This window comes from Dendrobates tinctorius, unplaced genomic scaffold (assembly GCF_039654945.1).
Source record: "Dendrobates tinctorius isolate UK_male_01 unplaced genomic scaffold, ASM3965494v1 ptg000069l, whole genome shotgun sequence".
NCBI lineage: Eukaryota > Metazoa > Chordata > Amphibia > Anura > Dendrobatidae > Dendrobates > Dendrobates tinctorius.
In genome coordinates, this window is record NW_027361737.1 from 12,332,887 (window position 1) to 12,351,124 (window position 18,238).

General features: G+C 44.1%; 1 protein-coding gene across 3 annotated transcripts in view; it reads left to right on the forward strand.

Annotated features, from left to right (window-relative positions):
- The window catches only part of CUL3 (cullin 3), a 148,300-nt gene that overhangs the window by 109,899 nt on the left and 20,163 nt on the right, over nucleotides 1–18,238 (forward strand). Inside the window, exons 12-13 of one of the 3 annotated variants that reach the window (XM_073581099.1) lie at nucleotides 6,635–6,743; nucleotides 6,834–6,968. In XM_073581099.1, coding sequence (XP_073437200.1) covers nucleotides 6,635–6,743; nucleotides 6,834–6,968 — 244 coding nt within the window. The remainder of the gene's footprint in view (nucleotides 1–6,634; nucleotides 6,744–6,833; nucleotides 6,969–18,238) is intronic. The other 2 variants (XM_073581100.1, XM_073581101.1) reach the window with 2 other exon arrangements.

Sequence of the window (18,238 nt, forward strand, 5' to 3'; positions counted from 1 at the left end):
TGACTGACTGCTGTCTTCCATGGTATAAAAAGCAGAAATGTGCCTTCAGGAGCAAAATCCTCTTCATGCATGACACTGCACCATGTCATGCTGCAAAGAATACCTCTGAGTCATTGACTGCTATGTGCATAAAAGGAGATAAACTCATGGTGTGGCCACCATCTTTCCCTGACCTCAACCCTATAGAGAACCTTTTGGAGTATCATCAAGCGAAAGATCTATGAGGGTGGAAGGCAGTTCACATCAAAACAGCAGCTCTGGGAGGCTATTCTGACTTCATGCAAAGAAATACAAGCAGAAACTCTCCAAAAAATTCACAAGTTCAATGGATGCAAGAATTGTGAAGGTGATATCAAAGAAGGGTTCCTATGTTAACATGTAACTTGGCCTGTTAGGATGTTTTGGAGTTAAATAGCTTTTTTGTTCGGTGAATGTGACCTCCTAATGCTGCAAATTCCACAAATGAGCATTTTCAGTTCTTTAAAACATATCAAATGTTTAGAAATTCTACTGTGCATAATAATTTGGAACAGTGCAATTTGAGTTTTTATTCATTTTGGAGATTATACTGTTATCATTGGGAGGTTTCTGCAATAAAATTCGATGTATACTCTAACGGGTGATGACTTTTATTAGACTGACTGTCATTTGTACCGACTATTTAGGAATATCAGAGAAAAATATCATTTGCATAATAATTTGGAACACAGTGTAGATTATAACAGATGCCAAGAGGAATGAGGCCCTGCTCGCAAGCTTATATTCTGAGGAAAGAGGTAGACACGAATGTTAATGTTAAGTGTGTAACAGTACAGACACAGAGGGCTAATGGATGCATAAAGCATGTGGGAACATGATGCGGGGAACCTGGTTATGGTAAAACTTTTGGCTGTGCCACACAGGGATAGATTAGGTTAATGTGTTGAGGCAATAGGCCAGTCTGAATAAATGCGTTTTCAGGGCACGCTTAAAATTGTGGGGATTGGGGACTAATTGTATTGACCTGGAAAGTGCATTCCAAAGAATTGGCGCAGCACGTGTAAAGTCTTGGAGACGGGAGTGGGAGGTTCTGATTATTGAGGATGCTAACCTCAGGTCATCAGCAGAACGGAGGGCGCGGGTAGGGTGGTATACTGAAACAAGGGAGGAGATGTAGGGTGGTGCTGAGCCATGGAGGGCTTTGTGGGTGAGGGTAATAAGTTTATACTGAATTCTGGAGTGGATGGGTAACCAGTGTAATGACTGGCACAATTTAGAGGCATCGCTGTAACGATTGGTGAGGAATATGATCCTGGCTTCAGCATTCAAGACAGATTGGAGAGGGGAGAGTTTGGTAAGAGGGTGACCGATTAGAAGAGAATTACAATAGTCGAGACGAGAATGAATAAGAGAAACGGTAAGCGTTTTTGCAGAGTCAAAAGTAAGAAAAGGTCGAATTCTAGAAATGTTTTTGAGGTGCAGATAACAAGAGCGAGCCAGTGATCGAATTTGGGGGGCAAAGGAAAGCTCTGAGTCAAGTATGACCCCAAGACAGCGGGCATGTTGCTGGGGAGTAATAGTGGAACCACACATAGAAATGGCAATGTCGGGTATAGCTACATTAGTAGAGGGAGGTAACACAAGGAGTTCAGTTTCAGATATAGTGAGGACATGTTAGACACAGCGTTTAGACAATCGCCGGTGTTTTCTAGAAAGGCTGGCGTGATGTCAGGAGAAGCGTATAATTGGGTGTCATCAGCATAGAGATGGTACTGGAAAGCAAATCTACTGATTGTTTGACCAATAGGGGCAGTGTACAAGGAGAAGAGGAGGGGGCCTAGAACCGATCCTTGAGGAACCCCAACAGTAAGGGGAAGGTGAGAGGAGGAGGAACCGGCAAAAGATACAGTAAAGGAGCGGTCAGAGATAGGAGGAGAACCAGGAGAGAACAGTGTCCTTGAGGCCAATGGAACGGAGCATAGTGAGGAGGAGCTGATGATCCACAGTGTCGAATGCTGCAGAGAGATCCAAGAGAATTGGCATGGAGTAATGACCATTTGATTTAGCTGTTAGTAGATCATTAGAGACTTTAGTGTGGGCAGTTTCAGTAGAGTGTGAAGAGCGGAAACTGGATTGGAGAGGGTCGAGAAGAGTTATCAAAGAGAGCGGATAAGACGGGAGTGGACCCGGCATTCCAGGAGTTTAGAGATGAAGGGAAGATTAGAGACAGGTCTATAGTTAGCGGCACAGTTTTGGTCGAGGGATGGTTTTTTAAGTAGTGGATGTATGATGGCATGCTTAAATGAGGAGGGAAAGATACCAGAAGACAGAGGGAGGTTAAATATTTTAGTTAGGTGAGGGGTGACAGCAGGGGAAAGGGACTGTAGGAGATGTAATGGAAATGGGTCACTGGTGCAAGTGGTTGGGCGAGAAGATGCAAGGAGCCTGCTTACTTCTGTGACTGGTTCAAAATCAGAGTGAGCTAGATGCAGTGGGGGAGGGAGGACGGTGCATGGTATGAGGTGATTGGGAGATAATTTCCTGTCGAATCTGGTCAATTTTTTCTTTGAAGTAATTGGCCAGATCGTCAGCTCGGAGCTCCGTGGTTGGGGCCTGTATTCTTGGGTTGAGTAGAGAATGAAAAGTGTCAGACGTTTCGGGTTATTGGACAGTGAGGTGATGAGGGTGTTGAAATAGGTTTGTTTGGAGAGGTGAAGGGCAGTGTTGTGTGTTCTAAGCATAAACTTATAATGGATGAAATCTTTGTGTAGATTGGATTTTCTCCACCGCTGCAGGAAACGTGTTTGCAGGGTGTGCCAGGGTTGTCGCCGTCTGTGTTGTGGTGTTCTATTTATAGGGGGTGCAAATTCATCCAGGGCACTTTGAAGTGTTTCATTGTAATGCTTCAATGCAGAATCAGGACATGAGGTAGGAGATAGGAGCCAATGAAGACTGCAAGTTCTTCATAAGTTTCTGGGTGTTAATGGCCTGTATGTTTCTATAAGTATGGACAGTGGGGGTGACCTGAGCAGCCTGGCAGTTCTTGATAGAGAATGAAAGAAGATTGTGGTCAGAGAGCGGGAGAGGGGAGTTTGCAAAATCATCCACTGCACCAAGCCGAGAGAAGACAAAGTCGAGGGAGTTTCCGTCTTCATGCGTTGGAGAATTAGTAAGCTGCGAAAGGCCAAACGAGGAGGTTAGAGTTAAAAGGTGAGTAGGAGAGAGGAAGAGCAATGGGGATGTTGAAATCTCCCATGATGAGGGTAGGGATGTCACAGGAGAGAAAATGTGGAAGCCAAGTGGCAAAATGATCCAGGAACTGATGGGAGGGGCCGGGAGGATGATACACCACTGCCACTCGCATGGAGAAGGGGGTGTAGAGTCTGACAGCATGGACCTCAAAAGAAGGGAAGACTAGTGAGGGTAGTTGAGGGATAACCTGAAAGGTACATTTTGGTGATAGGAGCAGCAGCAGTGGTAGTGTCTGACTGCTGGATCCAGGTTTCAGTAAGAGCCAGGAGGTTAAGAGAATTAGAAAGGAAAAAGTCATGAGTGAAGGAGAGTTTGTTACACACTGAGCGAGAATTCCAAAGGGCACAATTAAGAGAGACAGATGACATGCAGGGAATATTAATAAGATTAGAGGGGTTTCTGAGTGTAGCAGTTGGGGGGTTTGAATTTCTATAACATGGAGGACCAGGTTTGGGAGCAATGTCTCCTGCGACTAGGAGAAGGAGGATAGAAAGAGTGAGCAGATGGTTAAGTGATTTGTGAGAGCGTCTCTTATGTTGAATGGTGGGACTGACTGGATGTGTGCATTTTAACAATGTGAAAAGAGCGTGAGTGCGATACATAGGAGAGGAAAGGAGCGAGGGGCCGATATGGATGAAGTGTAGAGAGTTAATGCCAGGGCGGTGGATGTGTGTGAATGCAGCGGCCAGGATATAAGTTACACAAATGCACAGGTATGTATTTGTTGTACTCCAAATGTACAGGGAGTAGATGTATATAAATGTCTTACCTGTCTCTTGCCCTGTCTGACATGTTATAACTGCCAGTACTTTGATACATGAACTTCGATTACATGTGCATAAATGCCCCGTGCATAAATGCTCCCCCAAGCTATGTCTGAATATATAGGAGGCCAAGGCTTAGACTTTTTTTTTGTGCTCTCTCTTCTCGTTAATCAAACTAAATTGAGACAGCAGGACCCAATAAAATGTTGTGGTCAGATAAACAGATGTCCAGCACTACATGGATCATAAAGCACTTTGAAAAGTTTCTTGACCTCACAACATAAGGGGACAAGCAGAGTAAGTTGAAAGAGCTGGTTACCAGATATAAGCTTGCATAGTTGAAAACATATATATATAGCATTCAGGATTAACTGCTTGCTGACATTGAATGGAGTGGAGAAACACAGGAGTTGATTCAGAGCAGAGATTGAAAGAGCTGGTTACCAGATATAAGCTTGCATAGTTGAAAACACATATGTAGTGGAGAAACACAGGAGTTGATTCAGAACTGAGATTGAAAGAGCTGGTTACCTGCATGAAGAGAATAGAGTGTATGTAGAGTGTATGCATAGTGTATGTAGAGATATATCAATATAGATGTGTGTGTGTGTGTGTGTGTGTGTGTGTGTGTATGTATATATATATATATATATATATATATATATATATATATATATATATATATATATAGAGAGAGAGAGCTATATATATAGAGAGCTAGCTAGAGAGAGGATTGTGTATGTGTGTGTGTGTGTATATATATACAGTGGGGCAAAAAAGTATTTAGTCAGTCAGCAATAGTGCAAGTTCCACCACTTAAAAAGATGAGGCGTCTGTAATTTACATCATAGGCAGACCTCAACTATGGGAGACAAACTGAGAAAAAAAAATCCAGAAAATCACATTGTTTTTTTTTTTTTCATGTTATTTGCATATTATGGTGGAAAATAAGTATTTGGTTAGAAACAAAATTTCATCTCAATACTTTGTGATATATCCTTTGTTGGCAATGACAGAGGTCAAACGTTTTCTGTAAGTCTTCACAAGGTTGCCACACACTGTTGTTGGTATGTTGGCCCATTCCTCCATGCAGATCTCTAGAGCAGTGATGTTTTTGGCTTTTCGCTTGGCAACACGGACTTTCAACTCCCTCCAAAGGTTTTCTATAGGGTTGAGATCTGGAGACTGGCTAGGCCACTCCAGGACCTTGAAATGCTTCTTACGAAGCCACTGCTTCGTTGCCCTGGCGGTGTGCTTTGGATCATTGTCATGTTGAAAGACCCAGCCACGTTTCATCTTCAATGCCCTTGCTGATGGAAGGAGGTTTGCACTCAAAATCTCACGATACATGGCCCCATTCATTCTTTCATGTACCCGGATCAGTCGTCCTGGCCCCTTTGCAGAGAAACAGCCCCAAAGCATGATGTTTCCACCACCATGCTTTACAGTAGGTATGGTGTTTGATGGATGCAACTCAGTATTCTTTTTCCTCCAAACACGACAAGTTGTGTTTCTACCAAACAGTTCCAGTTGGTTCCAGTATGGTTTCATCAGACCATAGGACATTCTCCCAAAACTCCTCTGGATCATCCAAATGCTCTCTAGCAAACTTCAGACGGGCCCGGACGTGTACAGGCTTAAGCAGTGGGACACGTCTGGCACTGCAGGATCTGAGTCCATGGTGGCGTAGTGTGTTACTTATGGTAGGCCTTGTTACATTGGTCCCAGCTCTCTGCAGTTCATTCACTAGGTCCCCCCGCGTGGTTCTGGGATTTTTGCTCACCGTTCTTGTGATCATTCTGACCCCACGGGGTGGGATTTTGCGTGGAGCACCAGATCGAGGGAGATTATCAGTGGTCTTGTATGTCTTCCATTTTCTAATTATTGCTCCCACAGTTGATTTCTTCACTCCAAGCTGGTTGGCTATTGCAGATTCCGTCTTCCCAGCCTGGTGCAGGGCTACAATTTTGTTTCTGGTGTCCTTTGACAGCTCTTTGGTCTTCACCATAGTGGAGTTTGGAGTCAGACTGTTTGAGGGTGTGCACAGGTGTCTTTTTATACTGATAAGTTTAAACAGGTGCCATTACTACAAGTAATGAGTGGAGGAAAGAGGAGACTCTTAAAGAAGTTGTTACAGGTCTGTGAGAGCCAGAAATCTTGTTTGCTTGTTTTTGACCAAATACTTATTTTCCACCATAATATGCAAATAAAATGAAAAAAAAAAAACAGACAATGTGATTTTCTGGATTTTTTTTTCTCAGTTTGTCTCCCATAGTTGAGGTCTACCTATGATGTAAATTACAGACGCCTCTCATCTTTTTAAGTGGTGGAACTTGCACTATTGCTGACTGACTAAATACTTTTTTGCCCCACTGTATATATGTCTGTGTGTGTATGTATGTGTGTATATATATATATATATATATATATATATATATATATATATATATATATATATATATATATAGATAGAGGTGTGTATATATAGCTATAGTTGTGTGTGTTCCAAATATGTTAATGTTTTACATCCGGTCCAATATCTTCCTGTCTAACTCTGCTAGTCGTTGTGTTTCATAACTATATATTTCTGGCTATTTATTATGGCTGTAAATATTTCCTATTCCTTTGTCCCTGTACAGGTTTTATCTTGCAAAGCACAGTGGACGGCAGCTCACATTGCAGCACCACATGGGTTCAGCAGATCTCAATGCCACCTTCTATGGGCCTGTAAAAAAGGTAAACGTCCTAGTGAGTAAAGTGATACGACTGGCACACACCTCACATAAAGTCAGAAGGGCCTCGTCCTGGTTTTATAGTGTGCTTTCGACTTTGTCCTAGGAGGACGGGTCAGAGGTCGGTGTTGGAGGAGCACAGGTTACTGGTTCTAACACAAGGAAACACATACTGCAAGTCTCAACTTTCCAAATGACCATACTAATGCTCTTCAACAATAGAGAAAAATATACATTTGAGGTAAGTTATTAAAATGTTTAAGTTTCAGGACCTTTCCTGATTTGCAGCTTAAAAAAGATAAACAAAACTGCATTGTTCAGTGGTCTCGCAAGAAGATTTTCTTCAGTTTTGCTTTTTTCCCGATGTACAGTATGTACTTTCTCCATTTTTTTATTTTTAAAATGTATAAATGTAAGTAAACTAGTAGAGGGCAAAAAGTTAGTTTTCTCCCATTTACTTTCCCAACATGTACATGACACATGTTGCTTGCGTGTTTTGGCGCTCACCGCCAAGCCTTGTTGCCTTGCCTACAAGTCGCCATACTGATGTTATCTTGGTCGGCATGTGAGATCATAGCAGATCGTTATTTTCAGTTAATACTGAAATAAAAAAAAATTGCAGCAAGCAATACAAAAGCAATCAAGCTACAGAGAGAACTCCACAAAAGTTTCTAGAAGGTTTGCTGTTGCACCCATATTCCTTGGCTCGTTATCAGTGATGGAGGTAAGGATAAAGTGCTAAAATGGAATTAAAAAGTTTTCTAAATTATAAAAAGCGATATCCTTTTAAATGACCCCTCTATTTTCCCCCAAAAGAGGAAAAAAAAGCATATTTAGATTTGCTTCTTCCGGACAAGTACGATCAAATTACATCATCAAAAACATTTAGCACATATGGTAAATGACATTAAGACAAATTAGAGGCTGAGCTTCACAGCGGGACTGACATGACAGCAATGGGTGGAGTGGGTCATCTTCAGCACTGCTGGTTGTCATATTAACCCATCGGGTTCCCAGTGTCACCTGGGCTGATGAGAGGTAAAGCATACCAACATCCGCACTTATCCATTTAAATGCTGATGTCAGGAGGTTGACAACAGTGTTTAATTGGTTAACGGCTATCTGAACTATACTCCTGTTAAGGCTTTAAATTACGGATTCTGGTTTTGTAATATAGCCAGTGTCAGCCGGGTTAAAATGGAGTTGAACTTTTGAGCCCCAATGCCCACACATGCAGACCCCTTTTCAATGGACGTTAATTTTGCGTCTTAATTCGGGAAGGGGTTAAATAGTGAAAGGAATGGTATTATTCAAATCTAGAACTAATTTTCCAAAAAAATGCAACATACAGCTATACCAATGGAAAAATAAGTGTTATGATATGGATTTCACGGCTCAGTGGTTAGCACTTAAGCCTTGTGCCGCTGCGGTCCTGGGTTCAAATCCTTCCATGAACATCTGCAAGGAGTTTGTTCTCCCTGTGTTTGTGTGGGTTTCCATCGAGTCCTCTTGTTTCCTCCCACACTTCAAAGACATACTGATTGGGAATTTAGATTGTGAACCTCAATGAGAGCAGTGATATATGTAAAGTGCTGCTGAATATCATGATGTAACAGATATGCTGCCATCTTGTCAATTTGCATTTTACGATTAACCCCTTAACGACCACCGATACGCCATTTAAGGGTTCTTATGCCTCAGCGCCGCTTTTTAACGGCGCTGAGAAATAAATGGACAGTGACCCCACCCCAGCGTCGGAAATTCTCCAGGGTCCTGGCTACCAGTGGTAGCTGAGACCCCAGAGAACATGATTCGGGTCAATTTTTACCCACCCCAGTGTTGCGATCGCCATTATTCACAGAATAACTGCAACCGCAAAAAAGTCAGATTTCCATTTAATTTCTCTCTCCTCTGATTTGATCGTACATCAGATGAGACATGGGGTTCCCTTTTTCCCCCCCCCCTAGTACCTCCGGTGTCCCTAGACCCTCCTGCATCCCCCCCGTGATGTCCCCCAGCCGGCGGCATCTTCTTCCGGGAAGAAAATGGCGGACGCATGCGCAATGTGCACGCTGAGAACTGCCGGCTGGCACCCGGTAACAATAGGAAATTTTTCCTATTCATGTTGATCACTGTGATAGGGTCTATCACAGTGATCAAAATATAAAAATAGTAACTCAAACCCCCCTTTATCACCCCCTTAGTTGGAGAAAAATAAAATAAAAATGTATATATTTCCATTTTTATATTGGGGTTGGGGCTAAAGCTAGGGTTGGGATTGGGGTAAGGGCTGGGATTGGGTTTAGGATTAGGGGTGTGTTGAAGTTAGAATTGGGGGGTTTCCACTGTTTAGGTACATCAGAGGGTCTCCAAAGGCGACATGGTGCCCACCATTGATTCCAACCAATTTTGTGTTCAAAAAGTCAAATGATGCTCCCTCGTTTCTAAGCCCTGCCATGCACCCAAACAGTTACTTTCCCCACATAGGGGGTAGCTGCATACTCAGGAAAAATTGCATAATAAATTTTGTGGTTCATTTTCTCCTGATAAACTTGTGAAACAAAAAAAAATTGGTTCCGAAGTATTTTTTTTTTGTGAAAAATGTTAATGTTAATTTTCCCCTTCCACATTGCTTTAGTTCTCGTGAAGCACCAGAAGGGTTAATAAAAAAAAAAACACATTCAAGAAGTTTATCTTCACACCTTGAGGGGTGCAGTTTTTAGACTGGTGTCACTTTGGGGTATTTTCTGTTATAATAACCCCCCCAAACTCCAAATGTGAGGTGATCCCTAAAAAAAATGGTTTTGTAAATTTTGTTGGAAAAATAAGAAATAGCTGGTCAACTTTTAACCCTTATAACTCCTAACAAAAAAATTGTTTCCAAAATTGTGCTGATGTAAATTTGACTTGTGGGAAATGTTTATCCACTATTTTGTGTTACACCGCTTTGATTTAAGGGTATATAAAGAATTGCAAAATCTTCACATTTTTTGCCAAATTTGTTTTTTTGATAAATGCAAGTTATATTTAAGAAATGTTAGCACTACCATGAAGTACAATGTCATTGAAAAACAATCTCTGAATCAGTGGGACACATTGAAGTGTTCCAGAGCTATAACCTCATAAAGTGAGTGGTCAGAATTAGCTTAGCTACGTCATGAAGTACCAAATTGGCTCTGTCACTAAGGGGTTAAAGGGGTTATCCAGGAGATAGATTTTTTTTTTTGCATATGAAGCCCAGAACTAACAGGTAGGTAAATGGTAACTTCTTGGATGTTCTGCATTGGGACAATATTCCTTTGCTTCATTTCACACCCCTGCAATAGAGGAGCACTTTATTCGGTCGTCCATGACAGCACCACCTGAGAGAGGGGATTCGCCCTTCAGGAACAGGAAACCTGGTCTCAGGAGAGCGGCGGAGGTGACGCGTCGGAGGGGGCGGGGTCAGGAAAGCCGAAACCGGAAGTCGGGTGCCGACTGGCTTCCGGTGTGTGCCGCGGAAACGCGGCTGTCCTGGGTCGCGTGCTGCGGCTTTGGGGTTCGGAGCACGGGGTTGGAAGGTTGCGGGGGGGTCACGGGTGGGAGGTGCCTTCGGCCAGAACCCTGCTGACCCGGATATTCTGGAGGCATTATAAGGCAGGTGGGGACACTGCTGGGGTGCTTCTGAAGGCCCATTACAGTAATGGAGACAACGGAAGCCCCCATAGATCAGCAGGACGAGGTGCAGGAGCGCTCGCAGAAACAGGTCACAGTGAAGCCTCATACAAGTGGCCAGCAAAAGAAGCAAGGACGAACGAGCGGACAGAGCCGCAGAAGTTCCTCCAGGCTGAAGGATCCCCCTGCCTCCCTCCGTGATCCGGTACCTGCTTCTGCATGGGTAAGAGATCTCCGTGAATGTACCCTGATGCAGTGTTCCCTTATATATTTTCGCAGGGGAAGAAAAGTACGGGAAAACAGAAGCACAGAGAATGTGCCCTCTGTAGTTGCCCCTTCCAGATGGCCACCCTAAAAAGTTGTCAGCCATGCGTGCGACAGACGGTAGGGTTTAAAAGGGAACGATAGCCCATGGGTAGATTGGCAGGCCCTTACACTGTCCCCCCTTTATACAGGTAGCGGAAGAGACGCCTGACTTCACTTCAAGCCTGAGGGAGATAATCAGGACAGAGATAAAAGCCCTATCACAGGGGGAATCTTCTAGGAGAAGAGAGGCTAGTTTTTCAGGCTTGGAGTCCTCGGTCGCCCCTAGGAAAGACGTTGACTCCTCGGGAGTCCCTGGCCTCCTCTGCGTCGTCTTCAGATGAAGACTCTAGCCGGTTCTGCTTCCCCTTAGACCAAGTGGATAGGCTGGTCAAAGCAGTAAGGGTCCACCATGTGGGTAGCAGACACAAAGCCGGAACTCTCAGCACAGGACATAATGTTCGGGGGTCTAGACCCCAGGAAGCGCAGGACCTTTCCATTGATGATAAAGTCCAGAGTCTGATAGAGAATGGAAGAGGCCCGAGAAAAGGGGCACCTTGCCACCAGCCTTCAAGTGGAAGTACCCTTTTATGGACCCAGTGGTAAACAGATGGGATAAGGCCCCTAAGCTGGACGCGGCAGTAGCCAAAGCCTCCAAAAAATCCTCCATACCTTTTGACGACATGGCCTCCTTAAAGGATCCGCTGGATAAAAAAGCAGATTCTTATCTAAAGGGAACATGGGAGATGTCAGCGGGCGCTCTAAGACCAGCAATAGCTGCCACATGTACAGCCAGATCCATGATGGTCTGGCTAGATCAGCTGGATTCTCAGCTGAAAGATGGAGCCTCGAGAGCATCCATCCGGAAAACTCTGCCGATCATCCAAAATGCTGCTGCTTTTTTAGCTGATGCTTCAGCGGACTCTGCAAGGATGGTGGCTAGGACCGCGGGATTATCTAATGCAGCTCGAAGGGCGCTCTGGTTAAAGTGCTGGCCGGGAGATATCCAGGCCAGGTCCTGACTCTGTTCCATTCCGTGTGAGGGGGAATATCTTTTTGGCCCCGTCCTGGACGTACTGTTAGAAAAAGCCGGGGATGATAAAAAGAAATTCCCCAGTCTGCCGAACCCTTCCTATAGACGTCCCTTTATAAGGAAGGGATATTTCCGTAGAAGGCCGTCCAGAGATCAAGGCAGATGGGATGAAAAAAGGAAAGGTGCAGGATTTATGTTTGGAGGAGGGGGGCGCCAGGAAGGTCCAGTACGTGACACTAAAAAGCTGCCCCAATGACTAGTTGCTCCGGTAGGAGGGAGACTAGCTGCCTTCTACCCAGCCTGGTCGCTGATCTCTAGTAGCAACTGGATACTGGGGTTGATAGCCACGGGACTACAACTAGTGTTCTCCTGCGTTCCCCAAGATCGATTTAAGGTCACCCCACTCAGGTCTTCCCCATCAGAACAAGCTGCCCTGGAGGCTGAGGTTCGTGATCTATTCCGCAAGAAGGTCCTGACAGAGGTTCCAGAGGGAGAAAGGGGAAAAGGTTTCTACTCCCCTCTGTTCCTGGTCCGTAAGCTGGACAGCTCCTTCAGGACTATAATAAATCTTTAAGCCCTCAACGAGTTTCTGGTCATACGTCCGTTAAAAATGGAAACAATTCCACAATAAAATTGCTGTTTCAAAATTGCTTTATGGTGGTGTTAGATTTAAAAGACGCCTACTACCATTTACCCATACATGCAGCTCATCAGCGTTTCCTCAGAGTGGCGGTGCAGTTAGATGGGTCAGTTCAAGATTTCCAATATGCGGCCCTCCCCTTTGGGGTGGCAGTCGCTCCCCGGGTGTTTACTAAAGTTATAGCAGAGGTTATGGCCCATCTACGTGAATCAGACATTCTAGCAGTCCCCTACCTGGATGACTTCCTTATTGCAGGCAAAACGGCTGAACATTGTTTGGAACAGCTACAAAGGGCAATGTCTGCCCTAGAGCGGTTAGGATGTTTGCTTAACATCAAAAAATCTCGGTTACAGCTGATGAGTCCAGCAATTCTTAGGCCTAATCCTAGATTTTGAGAAACAGGAATGCCGTTTGCCTACACTATCAGGTCCTGAACGCTTCCAATAACCCCACCATGTCCCTCAGGAAAGCCATGTCCCTTCTCGGTTCTCTCTCTCGTCCTGTATCCCTGCGGTCCAGTGGGCCCAGTTTCATGCGAGGAAACTACAGGGCGAGGTTCTATTACATCAAAGAATCCTTGGGGGTTACTTGGAGGGCCAGCTAACATTGTCCCGAAACACAAGGGAGTCCCTAGAGTGGTGGCTAGAGAAGGATAATTTATCCAGAGGGGTGCCCTGGGAGTATAACATAACCCGCATAGTCACCACGGGTGCAAGCCCTTCCGGTTGGTGGGGCTCACATGGGTGAGATTCTGGTCTAGGGCCTATGGGAGCATCATCAGATAGAAATGTCGTTTAACCTGAATAACCTGAAAGAATTGACAGCAGTGGAGCAGGCAGCTAAAAAGCTCCTTGTGTATCTACAGGGCCAGCACGTGCTAGTGTTCTCTGACAATCAGGTCACCGTGGCTTATATCAACCACCAAGGCGGGACTCGTTCCATACCCCTGATGAATGTAGCAGAGCGTTTGTTCCAGCTAGCAGAGCAGCATTTTCTATCTTTAACAGCGCTACATATAAAAGGGAAATAAAACATCACGGCAGATTTCTTAAGCCACAATCTGCTAAAGCAAGGAGAATGGTCATTAAAAACCTCCATCTTCAACCTGATTGTACAAAAGTGGGGACAACCAGAGGTAGATCTCTTTGCCCCCAAAGAAAACAGGAAAATAAAGCAATTCTGCTCCCTAAACCCCAGAGAGAATCCTCTGGCGGTAGATGCCTTTCTGATAAAGTGGGACTTCAGGCTATCCTACGCCTTCCCTCTCCTATCTCTACTACCCCTGGTGATGAGGAAAATCAGAAAAGACAGGGCAAGGGTTATAGTTATCGCTCCATTTTGGCCCAGGAGGGCATGGTTCTCATGCCTCAGGACCATGTCGGTGTCCGATCCTTGGGTTCTTCCGGACATCCTGGATCTCCTATCCCCCAGGGCCCAGTCTTCCATCCTCAGGTGACTGGCCTGCATCTGACTACGTGGAGTTTGAACAGTCACTGCTAAAAGATAAAGGTTTTTGCCCAGACCTGATTAACACCCTACTTAAAAGTAGAAAAATCATTACAACCAAAATTTACGTAAGAATCTGGGAGAAATTCCTTCAGAGCTCAGGAGTAATCGCTGGGGATTCAGCGCCTATAATTCAAATCTTAGAGTTTCTACAGAAAGGTCTGGACATGGGGCTTTCCACCAGTACTTTTAAAGTACAAGTATCAGCCTTGGAGGCCCTCTTTAGCTGCAACATTGCGGGAAACTACTGGGTTAGTAGATTCATTAAGGCGGCAGGTAGATCCAGACCAGTAGTGAAGTATAGATTCATGCCATTGGACTTGAACCTAGTCCTCACGGCTATGATGGAAGCTCCATTTGAACCTATCTCATCAGCTTCCATAAAAAACCTGTCCCTCAAATATGCCTTCCTGGTAGCTCTGACGTCCGCTGGTAGAGTAAGCAACATCCAGACATTATCTAGGCATCCTCCTTATATACAGTTCAAAGACGATAGGGTAATACTTAGGCCTGATCCAGTGTACTTACCTAAGGTAGTTTCTAGCTTTCATAGGACACAGGAAATAGTCCTTCCATCCTTCCTCCCTAATCCAGCTAACGAGAAGGAAAAGAAACTACACACTCTAGATGTTAGGAGATGCCTCATAGAATATCTGGCAGTTACCGAACCCTGGAAGAAAGATAATGCCCTGTTTGTCTCCCATCAAGGCCCTAGGAAAGGTCTTAGAGGGTCAAAAAATACACTAGCCAGGTGGATTAGAGAGGTGGTTTCAATAGCATACACCTCAAAAGGCAGGTCGGCACCTGGGAAGCTGAGAGCGCATGCCACCAGAGCCATGGCGACCTCGTGGGCCAAAAGATCAGAAGTCTCCATTGACCAGATATGTAAGGCGGCTACTTGGTCCTCTCCGAGCACCTTTTATAGTCATTATAGGCTAGACCTGGGTGCTTCCGCAGACCTCTCCTTTGGTGTAAGGGTGCTGCAGGCTGTAGTCCCTCCCTAAAGTAGTTATTACATTCTGTAATTCTCTCAGGTGGTGCTGTCATGGACGACCGAATAAAGTCTCACTGGTTAACGGTATTTTTCGGAGTCCATGACAGCACCCGTATATTCCCTTCCCTTAGTTAATTTGGGTATGCACGTCTTCCTCTTGTATATGTCCACTGGTGATAAATAATTAAATAGTGATAGTATTGTACATAAATCATGCCATTAACCCTGGAGGTCCTCTTGTGCTCTTTAATCCAACTGATGCGTGGGAGAGGTGCCGCCCTTTTGTATCTGTAGGTTTCCTGTTCCTAAAGGGCGGATCCCCTCTCAGGTGGTGCTGTAATGCACTCCGAAAAATACCGTTAACCGGTGAGTAACTACGACTTTCTTTTCTGCTCTGTTGATGGGCCATCACTGCCGGCATCATCCTGACTGACAGTGTGACAGCTGGATCCCGCTGTCTATCATCAGGACATTGGTAGAGACAGTCTCAGCACCACAGAGAGTGCTGCTCTGTCAACATGACCTAAGCAGAAGTTGCAGAAGCGGTCTGTGACCCCTCTGAGCTGGCAGACATTGGATCCTGGCAGAAGAGTTAACGATCTGCTTCATTTCTTGTCCCCATGTGCAAAAATATTAAAGGTCCATGGATAACCCCTTTTTCTTATGTTATTTACAGTAGTTTGGGTTTCCTGACGCTTTTCTACTTTTTTTTTTTTTTGTGTAGTTTGTCATGTACATATGTATGGCAATCTGGTAACTGTTGGGACTGCAGCTCTGTATTAATAAGCTTCTGGGAATCATTGATGCATATTTAGTTTAATCTTTCTTTGCAAAAACGCCATAATTAAAACTATAAACCAGAGCAATTATACCACCTCCCTCCTCTACGACACAGTGCTGGGCCACATTTTCTTCACTAACTGTTTGTAGCCAGTTAGGACTGAGAACAGATTGCTCAATCAGATAAAACACTGGGAATGTGAAGAGGCAGCAATGTTGTGGTGATGCAAATTCAGTCCAAGTTGTAGTCGGTTGCACACTTTACGATCCTGATATGGGAGTATAGTACCAGTGATATGGATCTTGACCTGGAGACAGCCACCAGTAATATGCCCAATACCCAATTTTAGTAACGTTTTACATGTGGTTCTCAGACAAATTCAGGCTTTTTGAACTGTACTACCATCAGCCTGGTGGTACACAAGTGTGCGAGGCAGCTACTTGATTTTTGAAAGATGACCACCTGCAGATTAGGCTTTGGATGTACGGTTTTTCAAGATGTGGGAAAACTAAAGGGAAAGGCTAAGCCTCCCCCATCAGGGGCAGTTTTAGGATATCTGGGCTCCCCAGTGAAATTAGATAGAAATAATCTGAGTACAAATTTCTCCTAGTCTTCATTGCAGGACAAGGCTCCTATTCCTTGTTGAGATGCTCAAATTTGTCATTTTAATTTGGTTTAAAGCTAATTTATGAAAATATATAAATCAAAAATAAGTAAATAAAAAGTCAAGACCTTTTCCATTTCTATCATGGGTCTTTCATAGATTTGGTCTTCACAAATGGGTTTAACCCCTTTACCTTAAAGGTGGTTTGCATGTTAATGTTTTTTGTTTTTTTAATTACTGTCTTGCTATGAGCGCCGACCACTGGGTGGCGTTCATAGCAATACGGCACTGACAACCATAGAGGTCTCCAGGAAACCTCGGGTTGTAATGCTTACGCACCGGAGACGCAACAATCACGTGACGCATGTCACTGGTGAGCGCATTTCCGTCCCGATGGCCAGAAGCGCCATTTAAAATCTGAAACTCTGACAGCGGCATTTAAATAGGTAATAGCCGCGGGAGGATCACTATTCTACCCACGACTATTGCGGGCACATGTCACCTGTTCAAACAGCTGTCATGTCCCGGAAAAGATGTGGGCTCACCGGCAGGCCCACCTCAAAGGGAGGGATACCAACATTGGCATACTATTACGCCTGATGTCAGTAAGGGTTCAAAAAAATAAACATTTAACTTTTTTTTCACAAATTTAATTCAGATCCAATTTTTTCTTTAATTTTACCAAGGGTAATAGGAAATTGGATCCCAAAAGTTGGGCAATTTGAACCGAGTACGCTGATATCCCATATATGCAGGTAAATCACTGTTTGGGCGCATGGCAGAGCTTGGAAGAGAGAGAGCGCTGTTTGACTTTTCAATGCCAACTTTCTCTTGAGTACACGGATACCCCGTATGTAGGGAATACTACTTTTGAGGCACAGTGCAAAGCTCAGAAGGGAAGAGGCGCCATATTGGAGGTCAGATTTTGCTGGAATGGTTTGAGGGCCCCTGAGGTGCCAGAACAGAAACCCCCTTATATATGTGAACTCATTTTAACCCCTTTACCCCCAAGGGTGGTTTGCACGTTCATGACCGGGCCAATTTTTACAATTCTGACCACTGTACCTTTATGAGGTAATAACTCTGGAACGCTTCCATGGATCCCGGTGATTCTGACTGTTTTCTCGTTACATATTGTACTTCATGTTAGTGGTAAAATTTCATTCAAATAACTTGCGTTTATTTGTGAAAAAAACAGAAATTTGGCGAAAGTTTTGAAAATGTCGCAATTTTCCAACTTTGAATTTTTATGCCCTTTAAATCAGAGTTATGGCACACAAAAAAACTTAAGTAACATTTCACACATGTTTACTTTACATCAGCAAAATTTTGGAACCAAAATTTTTTTTGTAAGCAAGTTAAGGGTTAAACGTTGACCAGCGATTTCTCATTTTTACAACACCATTTTATTTTTACGGACCACATCACATTTGAAGTCGCTTTGAGGGGTCTATATGATAGAAAATACCCAAAAGTGACACCATTCTAAAAACTGCACCCCTCAAGGTGCTCAAAACCACATTCAAAAAGTTTATTAACCCTTCAAATGCTTCACAAGAATTTTTTTAATGTTTAAAAAAAATGAACATTTAACGTTTCTTCACAAAAAACTTACTTCAGGTCCAATTTTTTTTATTTTACCAAGGGTAACAGGAGAAATTGGACTGCAAACGTTATTGTGCAATTTGTCCTGAGTGCGCTGATACCTGATGTGTGGGAGGGAGGGAACCACTGTTTCGGCGCATGGCAGAGCTCAGAGGGGAAGGAGCTCCGTTTGACTTTCAATGCAAAATTGGCTGGAATTCAGATCGGATGCCATGTCACGTTTGGAGAGCCCCTGATGTGCCTAAACAGTGGAAACCCCCCTCAAGTGACCCCATTTTGGAAACTAGACCCCCCCCCCCCCAAGGAACTTATCTAGATATGTGGTGAGAACTTTGAACCCGCAAGGGCTTCACAGAAGTTTATAACGTACAGCGGTACAATTAAAAAATCA